This window comes from Malania oleifera, chromosome 1 (assembly GCF_029873635.1).
Source record: "Malania oleifera isolate guangnan ecotype guangnan chromosome 1, ASM2987363v1, whole genome shotgun sequence".
NCBI lineage: Eukaryota > Viridiplantae > Streptophyta > Magnoliopsida > Santalales > Ximeniaceae > Malania > Malania oleifera.
The window spans coordinates 5,993,542-6,012,312 of record NC_080417.1 but is presented as its reverse complement, the minus strand read 5'-3'; the positions used below and the strand labels follow the sequence as shown (position 1 = coordinate 6,012,312).

The window sequence follows — 18,771 nt, the reverse complement described above, 5'->3', positions numbered from 1 at the left end:
ACCAAATATCGAGCTCACAAAGCCAACCAATTATGTTGAATATGGAAGAAGCAGGAACCACCAAAACAATAAGATGAAAATGCCCACAACAATGCCAGAAAAAGTATCATGTCTCAAATCAAATGAATAGGCAAAAGAGCAATCGTGAATGTAAGCATTCCTCCCCAACCAGACCAGCCTAAAAACTAAAAAAAGTGCACACTGCCATAACCAACTCTGAGAATATGACTTTTAATTCTTACTTTGAAACAATATTTTAAAAAGCAAAGGCATAAGGCAAGATTTTCTAACCCTTAAGAGGTGAGGCGTAAGCCATAAGGCATTGGTGCATAAGCCTTTTGAGAATTTTATTTTTAAATTAAAATATGTATAAATTACATATACTTTACAATTTACAAATAAATAAAAATTAATAAAATCACAAATATAATGCTTAAAAAAATCAAGTATAATTTGCAAACTCTATTGGACATTTAAAAATTGCTAACTTTAATTCATTACATATGTCATGACAATAGATATCTGTAAAATTATAAAGTTCAAATTATTTTCAAGATCTAAGATACAACTTTCAATTATTTTGGAAAGGTTGAGGTTCAAGAGTTTTTGAAATCAACTCATATTATGACATTCCTTTTATATATACATGGAGTTATAATTTTCCAGCCAAATCTAACTTGAGATTCGCACACCCAAAAATGCGTAAGCCTCAACTAAAAAGGTGCAAAAGGTGTGCCTTTTGTACTAATGTGTAAGCCTTAGCATGTCATGCATTAGCCTATTTGGGATTGGGCATTTTGGATTGAGCCTCGAAGCGTTTTAGGCCTGCCTTGCCTTGAGGCGAGCCATGATTGAGCCTTCTAAAACATTGCTCTGAAAAATTAAATAGTTTAAATAAATTTTATCAAGATAATTCACTTGCAATCACGTGCAAAGCACAAGGCATATTTACTAGTAAACAAAGAGAAATCACCATTTAGATGTATAATATTATATTAAGAATAAAAACTAATCTATATTGGGGAAAAAACTGACATTCATGAGCAAGAGATATTTATTAACAAGTAAAGATAAATTACCATTTAGTTGTTCAACATTAAGAATAAAAAATAATCCAAATGAGGAGGCCAAAAAAAAAAGAACTGACTCTCACCAGTGGTCGATCATTGTCGTCGACAGGAACCTTTTCCATTGCTGAGAGTGCAGTCAAACCACCAACAACCATACCGAAAATGGTATGCTTAAAGTTTAAATGGTTTGCAGACTTGTAGAGAATGAAAAATTGGGAACCATTTGTGTGTGGACCACTGTTTGCCATACTGACAACACCCCTTCCAGAATGAAGCAACTTAGAATTCAGTTCATCCTTGAAAGGCTTTCCCCATATAGACTCACCCCCTCTGCCAGTGCCAGTGGGATCACCACCTTGAATCATAAAATTCCTGCACAAAATTCATGACAATACTGCCCAACATTAAAGATTAATAACCCTGTGAAGAAACAAATCCAATAGATTTTGTATTAGGAGCCATCACAATACCGTATGTTTCTATGAAAAGCTATTCCATTATAATAGCCACGTTCACAAAGAGTGATGAAATTCTCACATGCCCTTGGAGTTATATCACAATGCAGCTCAATGTTCAAATCACCATGTGTTGTGTGGAGCTGAACATAGCCTTTCTTCTTGGGATTTTTCTCAACCTTGACGTATTCATATTCATTTTTAGTAACAGGATCAAAAGAGGTAGAAGTGAAGGATCGGGAAGCAGCACCAGTGGTAAAACGGCTCTTAACCTGAGAAAATTTAACAAGAAAGCATAGTTCATGTTAAAACATACCAGAGCATGTTCTAGTTCGTGATATTTTCACATATTTTCCAATTGTAGTTAAAATACAGAAAATGTGCATCAATGAAAAGAAATTACTCTTTGAGGGCGTTTCGTTCATGCATCTTTCAACTTTCTCGGAAATATGACACCCATAGCATCTCATTCCCACATTTGTTTGGGCACTAGAATCCTACGTAGTGGGCATCTTAACATTCTTGGAAATGAAAGATAAAACACAGGCACCCTATTTCCACCCTCCCCCAGGGATATTTTTCATGTCCCATTCCCATCAAAATCTTACTTTTCGGACCAAATTGCCTTCACTATTTTGGAAGGTTGGATAACAATGCCCCTATAATATAGTCTTATTATACTCAATTATTATATTTAAATAATAAATTATTAATAAATGAAACTATGAAAGTAATAATATTATTGTGTTATAATAATATAATATAATGGTTAATATTTACACACCATACACTGCCCTCAATTGTTTAACTTAATTGGATTATTAAGGATTGAATTTTTTAAATTTATGATTGTTGAAAATTTTTGGACTTGAATTTAATTAAGTACATATTCTTAGTAGGTGTTTTGTTGAAAATATAAGGATAATTGTTCTTCGTTATACAAGAGTATAATGGCCATCTTCTTGAAATGTCTACTACAGTAAATCATAGGAATCTTACAACGCAAACCAAACAAAAATATTCCCCACAGGCACCCCGCTCCCAAGAATGTCACCCCATGGAAATATTTTTATGCCGCGAACCAAACGCCCACTTATTGTAACCTAAAACCACCACCACCTCTAGAAGGGCCCTCCAAAGGATATATATATATATATATATATATATATTATATCACTAGGGCAACCTTTACATTTACAAGTTCTTGTAAACTATTACATATACAGCATGGTTTTGTTCTAGCTGTCATTTTTGTCCGCTCATTATTTTTTTTTCTAATTCATTTGCAACTTTTTACTGAAAAAAATAAATAAATAAATTATGATGTCGCATCACCTCAAGCATTGGTTCCAAGTCACGGGCTGAATATTTCACAGCTTTGTGAATGGACCATGTGGCACTAGCTAAAGCACTCTTATTTAACTAGCCAACCTAGCATTTACCACAATTCACCAACAAAACACTTTCATTGTCATTTAAACAGATATAAGCAGAAGCAATAAGCAACTTATGAAAGCAATGACACTTAAGAAGCAAACATTGAAGCAACGTAAATTCATTATCAACACCTCGGATAACAATCTGTGTCTAGCAAGGGAAGCAAGTAGGCTAAATACATTGACAATAGATAGCGAGTTTTACAAGTTGATGAACACTCACCCTCCTTAAAGAGTTTTCTATGGTATTCTCACTCTGGCACTAGGAAACATCAATATGACCAAGGAGTCATACTCCTCTTTTTAGCTTAGGGAAAAACTATTTGTGAAAAATAACCTTACACTAGTATTTACATGATGAAAACCCAGGCAAGCATAATGTCCTGAACAAGCTCGGCTCGTGATGCTCCCCCACTTATGCGGTCAATGTCCTTGTAGACTTTGACACTAGGTACACTTCAACTTTGTCCACGAACGGTTGCATATCTTCCGCAAAAACCCAGCTGATTTCTTCGTCGCCAAGGCCTTTCCACTTCACTAAGAACTCTACCGCTTCTTCCTTGAGGATGTAAACTCTCTATCTGAAAGGATGTCTTCAATTTCTCGTCTATCGGGTTACACTGTCTTCAATTATGCTCTGGTTGACTGAATTCTACTTGGATCTTCGGTGTCAACATTGAACAGCTTGAAGCGACTGACGTGAAACGCAAGATGCACTTTCATCCAAGCTAGAGGGTCAATTCTGTAAAAAGCCTTCCCGACTTTCGCCAAGATGGTGACTAGTCCTTCATATTTACGAAGTAGTCCCCTATCTTGTCCCCGTACTGACCTGACCTATTCAAGATTGAACTTGACAAGCACCAAGTCCTACGTTGAAGTGTTGCAATCTTCTCCCTTTATCTGCCCACTTCTTCATCCGCTTAGAAGCTTTCTCCAGGTAGGCTCGAGCAATCTCTACATTTTATCTCCATTCCTTGGAGAAGATGTATGCTCTAGGACTCTTTCCTCTGTACAGCTCATCCACTGTGTGAGGTAACAACGACTGTTGGCCTATAAAAAGCTCAAAATGACTTTTATTGGTTGTTGAGCTCTTTTGAGCATTGAAATAGAACTTAGCCACATCAAGTAGTTACACCCAATTCTTCCGATTGGTTTTGACGAAATGGCGCAAGTACTCTTCTAGTAGCCCGTTGAATCTCTCCGTTTGTCTGTATATCTGTGGATGATAGCTCGAAGAGATGTCAAGCTGTGAACCGAGGATTCTGAAAAGTTCTGTCTAGAAGTTGCCAGTGAATCTTGAGTCTCGATCATTAACAATATCTTGGGGAACACCCCAATACTTCACAATATTCTTAAAGAATAGTTGTATTGTCTCCTCTGCCGAACAATACTTCAATGCAAGTATAAACATACCATACTTCGAAAATTTGTCTATAACCACAAAGTATAGACCCTGCATCTCCCACTTTGGGCAAGTTGGTGATGAAATCCAGTGAGACACTTCCCACAATCTGGATGGTACTAGTAGGGGCTCCAATAGCCTTGCAATCTTCTTCCACTCCAGCTTGTCTTGTTGGTAGGTGAGACAAGTCCGGGTATAATCAACCATATCATCACGCATGTGCGGCCAATAATACCTCTGCTTTAGTAATGCCAAAGTGTGCTACCATCCTCGATGTCTGGCCCACATGGTATCATGACACTCTCTCAGTAGTGTCTTCCTCATATCTCTAGCTCGTGATACAAAAGAGCTGGCTACCATGGGTCATCAACAATCCATCTTACATCCAAAAATGAGGTGCTTTCCCCTCTTCTTTCAGCTTCATGAGGTTCTGCGCAATTGGATTTTTGGCTAAATTCTCCTTTATGCACTCCAGCATCGTCGTGGTAACGGTACTCCCTGTCAAGTGTGTTACCATCTGTAAAGCCGCTAGCTCGGCCTTCCTACTCAATGCATCAGCAACTCGATTCAAGCACCCCGCCTTGTGCTCAAATGAGAAATCAAATTCTGCCAAGAATTCTTGCCACCAACCCTGCTTGGGTGTCAACTTCGGTTGTGTGAAGAAGTGACTAACACTTGAGTTATCCATTTTCACCACAAACCTTGACCCAAGTAAGCAATGTCGCCACACGCGGAGGTATCACCACTAACATCTCCTTCTCTTGAGCTATGTGCCTCCGTTCCGCTTCACTAAGCTTATGGCTCTCGTACGCAACAGGATATCCCTCATGTAAAAAGACTTCTCCAAGGGTGTAGTTCAATGCATCTATTTGTACCTCGAAGGGTTTCATGACGTCCGAAAGAGCAAGTACCGAATCTCTCATCATGACGTCCTTCAAGTCATCAAAGGCTCCCCATCATTTCTCTATCCAATTCCACCCCTGACTCTTCTTTAGTAATTATGTCAAAGGAGCAGTTCTCCTCAAGTACCCTTCTACAAACTTCCTGTAATAATTGGCAAGACCAAGAATGGAACACAGCTCCTTCACTGTCGTTGGGATCTTCCATTCTCAAATAGCTCTCACCTTCTCTATATCCATCCTGATATGACCTTGTTCAATCACATGACCAAGGAATTTGATGCTCCGTTGAACGAAAGAGCACTTTTCTTTCTTCACATATAAATTGTTCTCCTTCAGTTTGTCAAACACCTTCCGTAGATGCTCTTTATGTTCCTCCAGAGTGGAACTATAGGTGACAATATCATCCAAGTACACCGCAACAAACTTGTCAAGGTACTCACGAAATACTTGATTCATCAAGGTACAGAATGTCGCAAGCGCATTCGTCAACCCGAATGGCATCACCAAGAATTCATATGCCTTATACCGCGTCACACAATTTGTCTTCGGCTCATCCCCATCAGCAATTCTCACCTCATAGTAGTCCAACCTCAAGTCGAGTTTAGTGAAATACTTGGCATGACTTAGCTGATCAAACAAATCAGCAATCAATGGAGCAGGAAACCTGTTGCGCACTGTCACCTTGTTGAGCGCACGGTAGTCTACACACATCCGCATGCTCCTATCATGTTTCCTCTAAAACAACATCGGTGCTTCAAATGGTGCTTTGGAAGGGGGAATATATGCCGCTTCCACAAATCATCAAGTTGTTTTCTCAACTCTGCAAGCTCTGAAGGCGCCATCCAATATAGTCCCTTGGCAATTGGCTTCACTCCAGGCAATAACTCGATCTCATGCTCCACACCTAATCGTAGAGGCAAGTTATGAGGCAACTTATCCAGCATCACCTCCTTGTACTCATCCAACACAACTTGGATGGTCGTAGGCACCAGCTTTTAGCCTACTTCTTCCTCTACCACCACTGTGGCTAGATATGTCTGCTCACCCCTTCTCAATCTCTTCTTAAGTTGCATGGTTGAAAGGAACTTTTCATCCTCTCCTTTCTTTGCAACGGCTTGCACCATGCAAGGGTGATCTCCCATCAGACATAGGGAACCCGCAAAAGGCATCGACACTGTCTTAGTCTACCTCAGGAATTCCATTCCCAAAATGAATTGAAAGTCATCCAATGGCACCGCTGTGAAATTCGCATAACCTGCCCACTGCCCAAGTTTCACAGTCACTTGCTTAGCTACTCCCAGAGTATGCTGGGCTACAAAATTCACCGCTTTCATGCATCCTGAATCCTTCTCCAAGGATAAGTTGAGTCTCCCTACTTCTATTAATGAAACAAAATTATGAGTAGCTCCGGTATCCACCATAGCATGGTAGTCTTCCCATTGATCCTCAAGTCCACAAACATCAATCCTTTCGCCTGTGTAACTTTTGGTGCTTTCACCTACTTTTCCAATGCGTTCACTAGCCGCATTGCACCCATCCTCAGGGTATCCTCCTCTTCCTCATCACTTTGCAATGCCCCCCTCCACGATGGAAGCTTGTAAAGCATTGAGTGATGCCTTGTAAGGGCACTCGGCAACTCTGTGAGGGCCTTAACATAAGTAGCATGAAAATTTACCCTTTCCATTGGGTGTTGAACCCTCAAGACAATGAAGCTTATGTTGAAGTTGATGTCTTAAAATCGGCTCCCCCACTTTTGGGTTTGCCCTTCTTGAAAGGCTTTCTACTATTTCCACATACGCCACTCTCTTTGAACAAAGCGGTATTATCACCAGTGCAGTCAGTCAAGCATTCCACGGCAGATTGTGCAGTAGACAAGTCTTGAATTCTGACATGTCCCTGATAACCAACATCAAAACAGAAAATTGTTTCATTATTCCTTGATTGACCCAGTATGCTTGAGGTCTCTCAGCTTCCTCCTTGCATTGTACTCAACATTCTCAAGAAAGGAATTGGGCCTTGAGCTCTCTCTTCAAATCTGCCCACCAATCCACTACACAACATCCATTCTCAATTTCATTGTACTTAGTATGCCACCACAGTTTGGCGTCACCAACCAAGTACATAGTCGCAATATCCACTTTCACCTATTCTGAGTCTGTCCTCAAAGCGCAAAAGTACGGCTCCATATCAAACAAGAAATTCTCCAACTCCTTGGCATCATGGGCACCCCTATAGGTTCTGGTACCTTAGTGTTGCTAAACCTTGAGTGTTAGAGTTTCCCATAGCAAGAACCATCACAGTCATCTTTGCAGTCAGATAAGCTATCTGAGCTTGCAAGATCTCCACGGTGTGGTGAAAGTCCTCTGACATTTCCACCATCGAACTTTGTTGATGCTTTTGCAATCCCTCCAATTAATCAACACGTTTTGTCAATTGGGCCATCTCTACGACCACATTGTTGGCTGCCATCTCAGTCTATGCTTCCAGCACATTAATTCTTTGGGCATTAGTCGACATGGTCATTTACCAAGTTTTACCAATCCCACAATGAAGGCAATTGAATTCACATGGCAACTAACCAGGTGTCACGGGCCGAATATTTCAAACCTTTGTGAATGACTGTGCGGCACTAGCTAAAGCACTCTTGTTTAACTAGCGAGCCTAGCGTTTACCACAATTCACCAACAAAACACTTTCATTGTCATTCAAGCAGATATAAGTGGAAGCAATAAGCAACTTATGAAAGCAATGGCACATAAGCAATAAACATTCAAGCAACGCAATTCATTATCAATACCTCCATTAACAATGTGTGTCTAGCGAGGAGACAAGTAAGCTAAACACGTTGACAATAGCTAGTGAATTTTACAAGTTGATGAACACTCACCCTCCTCTAAAAAGCTTCCTACGTTATTCTCACTCTAACACTAGGAAACATCAATATGACCGAGGAGTCATACTCCCCTTTTTAACCTAGGGAAAAACTATCTCTGAAAAATAACCTTACGCTAGTATTTACATGATGGAAGCCCATCCCAAACGTACAAGACAAGCGGTCACAGGCAAGCAAAATGGCTTGGCTCATGACTATTACATATACAGATTGATTTTTTTATGGCTGTCATTTTTTGTCCTCGCATTTTTGTTCCTAATTCATTTTCAATTTTTTATTGAAAAAAAAAAAAAGCATATTATGATGTCACATCACCCCAAGCTTTGGTCCAATGCATTGCAAAAGCTTACAACTAGTAAATAAACATCCCAACCCCTATAAACCAAAAATAATGAATAAATAAACATCCCAATTATATGTAGTCTTGCATTGACATCAAAGCCCCATAACCTATATATAACCAAATGCAGTAGTATGAAGGTCCTGCACTACATGCTCTTCATTCTCATCATCTCCACCATCATCCCCCAAAAATATATATTTATATAATGTCATTTTCTAGCAACTAAACATTAGATTGGCAGTGAAATCTATTCCATGTCCATCTTCCTCTTTCTATGACTTCTAAGTCAATGATGTTCAAACACCTGTCTTTTCACTTGCAGTGATTTGTATAAACATGATCTTCAATGGGCAAAAATAGTTAAAAAGCACTTGTTGACGACAACAAAAGTAGGCAGCATAAAAGGTAGCATTATTTCACTGTAACAATGTGCTTTAGAATAGAAAACCAAAATAAAAAATGACAAAGAGGTAAGTATAGATATGGTTTTCAATGGGAAAATAATTAAAAATGCTTGTTGATGCCAGAAAAATAGCAAATCAAAAAAAAAAAAAAAAAATAGCAAAGAGGTAACATAAGTCAAAACAACAAAAACTTAATTGCTGCACAGCAAAGAGTGATACAAGCATGCAACCCAAGATAAAGGTATATGGAAAAGACTCAAAATAGCCTGTGCCAAAGTTGTTAAGGGTAACCATTTTTAGTAAAAAATATGCACTGTATAAGATAAAATGGAAAAAAAAGGGATTTCCACAGCATAGCCCAAAAAAACCAGTGATGAGTTACAGAAAGTTCAGGTAAGAATAGTCAAGTTGAATTGATCTCACTAGCTGAATATTTTTCCTTATAAGTCTTCAGCATTTACCATATACAAATACTTGAATGTACATGTCACACATTCTTGGAAATTAATCAAAAATATATTTTCAGTTGTCACGCAATCTCCACCATGAAAAAGGAATATCTCAAAGGGTCATCGATACACCTAACATTGACTAAGAGGGAAGACTGTTTCCAAATATTGGCATACCGTATCCTTCTTTTTCCATTTTGGTCCACAATAAAGAAAAATTAAAATCATAAAATGAAATCCATATTCCAAGATTTCCCTCCCTGAAATTCACATCGGATAAGTGTAACATAGTAGTAAAGAATTGGACATGCACGAAGAGGTAGTAACATTCTACTGATATTGCATATTTTATTTATTATTGGCAATAAACCATTTAGATTATCTGTGTGTCTTGAGCTTTCATACAAAATATTTTATTTATTATTGGCAATTAAACGTTTATATTATCTGTGCGTCTTGAGCTTTCATATAAAAGAGAGTATTAAACATTTATGCCTTGTGTTCTTTTGCATCAGAGACATTTCTAGTTTGGAAACTACTAACCAGCTTCGCATTAACAGGAGCCCTCTCACCAGCCATATGCAAGGCTATCCGAGCAGCAGTTTTATCAGTTGAAGCAGATTTGGCTGCAGCAGCACTTCTTCCGTGTACGGAAGCAGATGCGGCATCTACAATACTGTAAACCTGCTTGGCATTAACTTCTCCATTCAAATCTGATTTTGAATCTTCTTTGATACGTGATCTTGCAGCTAAAATGGCAGCAAGTGCAGCTGCTCGTTCACTTTGAGCCTTGTTTCCACCTCCCCCATGCAAGGCAGTTTGCCGACCTTTCTCAGTTCCAAGCTCCTCCAGCATCTGCTTGATGTCTCCAGAAACATTTATGTTATAGGTTGGATCTGAACTCATTCTTTTGAGTTCTAACACAGAGAGAGAAAAGAAGTCATATTCAAAGAAGGGATTAAGAAAGTCAACTGCTATAAACTGAAAGCTGGCAAAGACTATAGCTAACCTTCATCATCAAGCTTCAAACTATTTTTAACATGATCGAAATCCAGAAGAACTTTACCGTCAAGTGCATTGGGATTCTACATATAAATAGTCATGAAAAGGAAAATTAGTGGCATCCTCATAGTAATCCTCCATCCATTACTAACACACTTCCCTTTTGACCAAACCAGGGTACTTAAATCAAAATTGCTAATTACCTGAATTGTGATAAGGTCTTCCCTTGTGAAGGGTTCATCAGTGAGGAGCTCCTTCCAGTTCTTTGTTTTTAGGTTTAATTCTTTGATAGCCTACACAATAAAAGCAACACATAGGTTTTAGAACTTGATAGTTGAAACAAATTAAATACAGAGAACACTATAAAATACTAGTATTAGTATTGATCATCAATAAAGAAACAAACCTCATAGCAGAACACATTTCCTGTAGTCCTCACAGAAACTATATGCGTAAATTCAGTAAAAACTTTGTTCAACACTGGGCATTGATACTCTCCTACATAGCAAATGGGAAATGGTCTCATAATTAATTAAACTGACAAATAAAATTGGAAGGGCAAACCTCCAAAACATGACTTGCAAAATGGTGGACAAAACAAGGCACCCTGTCATGGACTAGGAGCTGGGAGAATAACCAAAATGATACAAGGAAAAACATTTATGAAGATCACAGAAAATTCAAACAAATGAAACTTCAGTAATTTCAAGGTTTAGCTTCAATTATTCATTGTGACAAAACATTTATGTTGATAATTCCAAGGAAAACATTTATGCCTTCTAGGTGCATCATCATTTAAGAATTGTAGTCACTACTTCTCAGTTTTTAGCTCTCAAGCTTGTGACATGGTTTCATAGTATTCATTTCCAGAATCAACTTGTTTGCTCACTACAATGCATCTCAACTCAGCACAACAAAACCATAACCAAGGAAAAAAAATTTATGCCTTCTGGGTGTATCTTCATCAAGAATTGTCATATTTCACTCATTTTTTTGCTCTCAAGCTTGTGATATGGCTTCATAGTATTCATTTTCAGAATCAACTTGTTTGCCTTCTACAATGTATTAGTGTACTTAAATATTTTAATATTATCAATTATATGTGGAGTGAACGTATCTTGGGATAAGGCATGTACCTTGGATAGAGAAATGTATCTACATTTAGATGAGTCTTTAATTCTTGTATCACATTAATTCATAAAACATTTATGTGAGTGTACCTTGATTTTGGATATGTACCTAATTTATCTTAGATACATCCTAATTATTAGGTGCATGGGTAACCAAAGGTCTAGTGTGCCTATAAATAGACCCCTATAGTCTTGCCTCAATATAGCAGAGTTCATATACAACATAATTTCTATATACCAACATCTTCACATAATTCTCATCATCATTCAAGACTAGAGAGTTTAATAACAAAAGAAAGGTGCTCTTTTGTGGAGCTTTGGACTCCCTTCTTTTTTGTGCAGAATTGGAGAGAATCATACAATTCAAATCGGGTTGTTGTATCCTAGAGGAGACAAGTCAAGTGGGGTTCAACTGCACCAGTTTGTGGGCTAAGCTGAAAAAACTGCAAGCGGCTTGAATATCCTTAAAGAGAGCGAGATATCCGAGCCTCAACCTCATTGCAAATCATGTTTGTATTTGATTTGTGTTTTAAGTTTTTTCTTATATTTGTACTATATTCCTAACAATATTAAAGAGATTCAAAAAATATGGAGCCTATAGTCAAAAAACCCAATTAAAATGTTGAAGGTCTCAACAAGCCCTCTCAGTTCAAAGGAGCCCACTTCAAGTGGAAAGGCAAGGTGCACTTCTACCTCAGTGTCCTCAAGGTTGCCTATGTTCTTACCAAGAAGCATCCCAACAAAATCAATATCGATAACATGAATGAAGATGAGTTAGTTGACCACCATGAAAAGTTAGAACAATACAAAAAATGAGTATAAATGTCGGTTTTATATTTTAAATTGTCTTGCCGATCATTTTTATGATTATTATGATACTACTTATTCCCCTGCAAAGAAAATCTAGAAAGCTTTGCAAAATAAGTATGATACTGAGGAAGCAGGGGCAAATAAATATGCAGCTAGCCGATTTTTCCATTATCAAATGATGGATGGAAAATCGATTGTAGAGCAAGCGCAAGATTTCTAGATGACAAAAGCGGAAGTTACATCCAAAGGCATCAAAATTGGAGACAATCTTATTGTAACTGGAATCATTGACTAGTTATCCCCATCTTCGAAAGAAATCCAAAAGAGCATGCACTACAATCAGAAGGATATGTCTCTCGAGACCTTGATAACTCAAATACGTGTAAAGGAAGAGGCAAGAGGGCAACATGTGCTTATGCAGGAAAGCAGCAGTAATACTAATAATAGTACTACCACAAAGGTAAATTTAATTGCTTCTGAACATACTATTTTGCCTATTGGTCATTTCCCTAAAAACCCGCAATTAAAGCCTAAGAAGACAAATATGAGAAATAATGGTAGACCTCACAAAAATAATAGGGGCAACCCTACTAAAAAAATTGGAGCCAAGGACCCCCTTATAATCAAAACAAGCAAAGCAATAATGTTTGCTTCGTTTGTAGCAAAATGGGCATATTGCTAGAATTTGCAAATTTCGAAAAGATAGGCCTAATCCTCAAGCCAATATAGTTGAGGAACCATTTGTGGCTATGATTATAGACATAAATATAGTCCATAGTATTGAAAGGTGGTGGGCAAACTCAGGTGCTAATAGAAATGTCTGCTATGATAAAACTTGGTTCAAGGGGCACACTCCTTTTAAGGAACCTAAAACCATTATGCTTGGTGATTCTCATACCACCCAACTGTTTGGTAGTGAGGAGGTTGAATTGAAGTTTACATTTGAAAGGGTATTAGTATTAAAAGATGTGTATTATACTCCTTCCATTAGAAAGAATTTGGTGTCAAGTTTTCTTCTTAATAAAGCAGGGTTTAAACAAACTATGGAATCTGACCAAAATGTAATTACTAAGAATGAGATATTTGTGGGCAAAGGTTATGCTTGTGATTGGATGTTTAAATTAAGTATTAAGAATGATAATAAAGCATCCTCAACTTCTATTTACTTGCTTTTCTTCCTTAAATTTTTGGCATGCTTATTTATCTCATAATAATAGTAGATAAGTAAGAATCATGAGTAAACATAGATTTGTGTGAATTTGAAGGAATTTTAAATCGTGGAGGAAATAGATATTTTATCACTTTTACTGATGATTTTTCAAAATATACGCGTGTTTATTTATTGAAAAATAAAAGTTATGCTTTTGAAATGAAAGTTTTAAGTGAGGCTAATGTTATTTTAGGCATGAAAATTACAAGATCATGGGGGTATATTTCTTGATCAGTCGCATTACTTTAAAAAAATTTTGAATAAATATGGCTACAATAAATGTAAGCATGTCTCTACTCCTTTTAATTCAAGTAATGACTTATTTCAAATTGAGAGTGAAAATGAAGTGATTAATCAAAAAGTATATAGTAGCATTATTAGTAGCCTAAGATATGCAATTGATTTAACTAGACCTGAAATTGGCTATGCAGTAGGAGTACCTAGTAGATTTTCTAACAAACCAGTTAAAAAACACTGGAATGCTTTTGAGTGTATAATGAAGTATTTAGCTGGAACCAAAAATTATGGCATGTCATTTACAAAGTATCCAACAGTACTTGAAGGTTTTTGTGCCGTCGATTAGAATACTTTGTCAAGTGATTCCCTCTCTACCACTATTATGTTTTTACTAAGTGATGGTGCTATTTGTTGGAAATTTAAATAACAAACAATAATTGCTAACTCAACTATGGAAGTTGAGCTAATTGCTTTAGCATCAGCTACTGAGGAAGCAAGTTGATTGAGAGATATGTTATGTAAAATTCTATTTTAGGAAAAGCCAATACCACCTATCTTAATTAATTGTGATAGCATTGTTGTAATTGGTAGAATGAATAACCGTAAATCTAGACACATAAAAAGGAAACATAATACTGTGAGATCATATTTAAGTAATGGCATCATTAATGGGAATTATATAAGATCTACTAAAAATTTTGCAGATTCATTAACTAAGGTCTTAGCAAGAGAAAGGGTCTGGAATATATCGAGAGGGATGGGATTGAAGCCCATAAAATCATGAACCACGTAAGAGGATACCCAACCCACAGACTAGAGATCATGTAATTGGATTCAACGGGAAGAACGAATCATATGATGGTCTTAAGAAATGCACTATTATCTTAAACTTATCCTTATGGTGTAAGTGCATTTATCCTGTAATGGGGAAGGTTGAGTTTTAAGACTCGTAATGATAATCTGTTGTTGATATTTATGTTGGATGTTTCAAATTTAAAAAAAAAAATTATCAGTTTAATAAATATTATATAACAGTCGTCGCTTTTTATTTTAATTGAGCATACGTTAAATTTAATATATTAGTTTTAACGTTTTTAGAATATTAACTACTATTTTAACATTTCATATTTATGATGCTAGAAGTTATACTGAATTTTATCTATATAAATTGTGATTCAGCTTCATTTTAAAATATAGTTTTTCTTCTTTGAGATAACTTTATTGTCTACACTTTCTTGAGATTTATATTTTTTTGGGTAAGTAAATGACAGTACATCTCCTAAAGCTCTTGTGTCTATGAGTGCATACAAAACCAAGTCAGCTGAGTAATCCTGATAGTCATGCGTGCAGTGATTATATACACCGAGAAATGTTCTCTGTAGACGCGAAATCTGCTTTATGGACAGTGGTCCTTACACGCCTCAGCTTCTGATAAGTACTTATATTTTTATTAGTAAATTTTTTTCCTTCTATAATATTTCCAACATCTGCATCTTTTATGAGTGGGATGTTAAGAGTTACATGAGCACCCTTGACAAATTTCAACTATGTGAGCATGAGAGTGGGGCCGTTTTTTTATGAGAATTAGGCTTATTCTCAAATATACTCATGAAACTGGGATTAGCGCAAGGCCAAAATGTGTCAGCGGTTAAAGCTCATGCCAACATCTAGATCATTATGTGTGAGCATTAATACTTTATTTCCCTTAATCAGTTATAGTTCAAGTCTGAGACTAATATTGACTCTGGAGTAAAGATTATTATTCACTAAGAGTGAAGGTTCAATGCAGAGCACACCTTCATTGTGTATAATTATCCCTTTTTGGTTGTTAAACTCTCTACATGCACATTCATGCATAATATTAAAATGAGGGGGGAATTATTAGTGTATCTTTATATTTTAATATTATTAATTATATGTGGAGTAAATGTATCTTGGGATAAGGCATGTACCTTGGATAGAGAAATGTATATACATTTAGATGAGTTTTAATTCTTGTATAACATTAATTCATAAGACATTTACGTTAGTGTAACTTGATTTTGAATATGTACTTAATTTATTTTAGATATATCCTATTTATTAGGTGCATGGGTAACGAAAAGCCTGGTGTGCATATAAATAGAGTCCTAAAGTCTTGGCTCAATATAGCAAATAGCATAGTTCATACACAACATAATTTCTACATACCAACATCTTCACATTATTCTCATTATCATTCGAAACTAGAGAGTTTTAAAACAAAAGAAATGTGTTCTTTTGTGGAGTTTTAAATTCTCTTCATTTTGTGCAGAATTGGGAAGAGTCATAAAATTCAAATCAGGTTGTTGTATCCAAGAGACAAGTCAAGTGGAGTTCTGCTATACTGATTTGTGGGCTAAGCTGAAAAAATCGCCAAGAGCTCAAATCTCCTTAAAGAGAGCAAGATATTTGTGTCTCAACCTTATCGCAAATCATGTTTGTATTCGTATTTGTATTTGATTTGTGTTTAAGTTTTTTCTTATATTTGGACTACATTCCAAACACAATGCATCTGAATTCAGCACAACAAATCCATAACCTAAAGATTCTACACAGGAGCAATACATTACGTCCAATGAGTGTATAAACAGCAACAAAATATCTAAAATGGCAAACAAGCCGAATAAAATTAAGTTAGAAGAGAAGAACATTTCAGAGAAAACACCTTCTGAATTCTTGTGGAAATTAAGTGGAATAAGATCCTCCTGTTTCAGCGGAACTCCTGTAACAGGATGCTTCCCAAACTTTCTGATGTACGGTATTATGTTCCTGCACCCATATTTCCGAATCAAACCTAAACCCCGAATAGCTATCAACTACCAATAACCTAGTTAAATCGAACCCTTTTTTGGGATAAGCGAAAACCAACAAACACAAATAAATAAAAATATGAGTATGAACATAACTATGAATTAGCAAAAATACCCACATTAGGTCAAACACGCTGCCATCGCTTGTGCACACAGGGACCTCGAACGGCGTGAACGTCAGACTGCATCAAAATTCAGATATAGAAAAACTTCAATTAGTAAGAGATAAGGAGGTACGCGATAAAATCTTATGCAAATGAGAAAGGGGGCAAGGAGAGAGCTTACGCGCAGCAGTAGAAGGGGAGGCGTTTGAAAGGGGTGGGAACTTCTTTGGATTTGGCACCGCCCCATTCGGTGGCCCACTCCGTTTTGGTGATGAACATCCGATCTTTGCTGTGCTGTTTCTTCCCCATTTCCCCCTTATCTCGAAGAACGGAGATAATAATTTAGATAATCTAGGGTTTCAGCTACTCCCAATCTGCTCTGCCGGTTATTCTGATTCACTGAAAAAGGCTCTTGCTCTGCTACGCGGCGGGAGAGAGAGAGAGAGAGAGAGATAATATCCTATCTTCAACGTTCCCGGCTCGGAGACGGCGTTCGCCGACTTCAGTCGAGTTTTCTCCGCTGCGGCGGTCATGAACCATTTTCAGGCCCACGGGCCCAATGGGCCAAGAAAAATGCAATGGACCTTTTCTACGAGTCCTATTATTTGGGTCAGTTTGGGGCCATTGGGCTGATCAACCAAAGGGTACCCTAGCCCATCCTCCATAATTTTTCAAAAGTTATTCTAAAACTTAAAAAATAAAAAATATCAAATTGAGAATTTTTGCCCTTCAATGAATTTTAAAATTAAAAAAAAAGTTTAATTATTTTAATTTTAAAATAAAAAAAATCTATTAAATTGCTTAAAGTCCACAATTTGTAAACATTATAATTATAAAAAATAACTTGTAAATTGAAACAAGTTTTAGAAAGATGATTGAAGCAAAAAATAAATGATTGAAAATTGTTGAGGTTTCCCTTAAGTAGAGATCATGGAGGATAAACTATTGGGAGGATTGTGTCCTTACTGAATTGTGTATACTCAGTGTGTAAAAATTTGTCATGTGATATGGTTCTATCTTTTTTATTTTAAATTTTTTTTTTCTAGGCTAAAGTAAAAACAATTATCGACACATGGTGAGCACTTGATGTAACGACCCGAAAAATAATGGTATTTAAATAATAAAAGAAAGGGAAATGGAAACCGAAAACAAAATGAGGCAGTCGACGACATTGCATTTTGAAAAGCATAAATTCTGAGGAATTTTTCAAGTCCTTGTCAACGAGGGTATAACAGGAGCTCGTTGACGAGGGTTGGAGTTCGTCGACGAATTTTCTACAGGACTCGTTGACGAGGTGATGTGGCTCGTTGACGAGGATATACCGAGGGGATGATTTTGGGAGTTCTGAATTTCGTCAACAAAGGGGAGAATTCGTCGACGAATTTTGTGTTGACCTCGTCGACGAGTGACATGGCTCGTCGACGAAGGCCATAGTTTAAATAGGCCTAAAGTTCATTTTTGGATGAAATTTTCTGCGCAGAGCTTCTCTCTCTCCTACCCTTCGGCCCTTCCCCCTTCTCTCTTCGATTTCGGGTCAGATCTTCGTCGGATCGATGATCTCAAGCCACCACCACACTCCTGGAAAAGTTCTCTGCAAGTCTGCCGAAGCGAATCGTCTGTAAGGCTGAGGTAGAAATCATCTCAAATCAAGGGTAAGGTTTTTTACTCAATATTTGGATTTTTAATAGTTGAGGAAAGTGTTGTACGCGTAGAAATAATGAACTTTAGTTATGGAAAATTTTGTTTTCAGCTGGTTAAGTCGGGTGTAGAACAAATTTTCTTAAGAGCTTTTTAAGAGTCAGGTAAGGGGATAAATTGAGTTAGTTCTTTTATGAAAATATATGCAAATTATTATAGCATTTGATTTTAGGGAAATGAATATATTTATATACAATTTATATTTGGGAAAAATACTATTAAAATGATGGTATGTTAAATATGCGGAAAACTTGTTAGTGTGGCATAAGTAAAAATTGTTATGAAATACTGTTTTCTGGGAATGTGTTAATGATACGAATTTTTAGAATGGAAAACCGGCGTACGGGCCGAGATTTTTATATGTTTTGCCAGTGTACGGGGCGTGCTATGTGTAT

The 18,771-nt window shown here is 36.8% G+C and overlaps 1 protein-coding gene across 1 annotated transcript in view; it reads right to left on the bottom strand.

Annotated features, from left to right (window-relative positions):
- Positions 1-17,253, bottom strand: part of LOC131162689 (peptidyl-prolyl cis-trans isomerase CYP65) — a 29,977-nt gene extending 12,724 nt beyond the window's left edge. Inside the window, exons 1-9 of the mRNA XM_058119299.1 lie at positions 16,860-17,253; positions 16,694-16,756; positions 16,430-16,533; positions 10,763-10,854; positions 10,560-10,649; positions 10,364-10,439; positions 9,898-10,271; positions 1,541-1,797; positions 1,154-1,442 (exon numbers count right to left, since the gene is read on the bottom strand). Of these exons, the coding sequence (XP_057975282.1) occupies positions 1,154-1,442; positions 1,541-1,797; positions 9,898-10,271; positions 10,364-10,439; positions 10,560-10,649; positions 10,763-10,854; positions 16,430-16,533; positions 16,694-16,756; positions 16,860-16,987 (1,473 nt within the window). The 5' untranslated portion in view covers positions 16,988-17,253. The remainder of the gene's footprint in view (positions 1-1,153; positions 1,443-1,540; positions 1,798-9,897; positions 10,272-10,363; positions 10,440-10,559; positions 10,650-10,762; positions 10,855-16,429; positions 16,534-16,693; positions 16,757-16,859) is intronic.
- Positions 17,254-18,771: the final 1,518 nt, after the last annotated feature.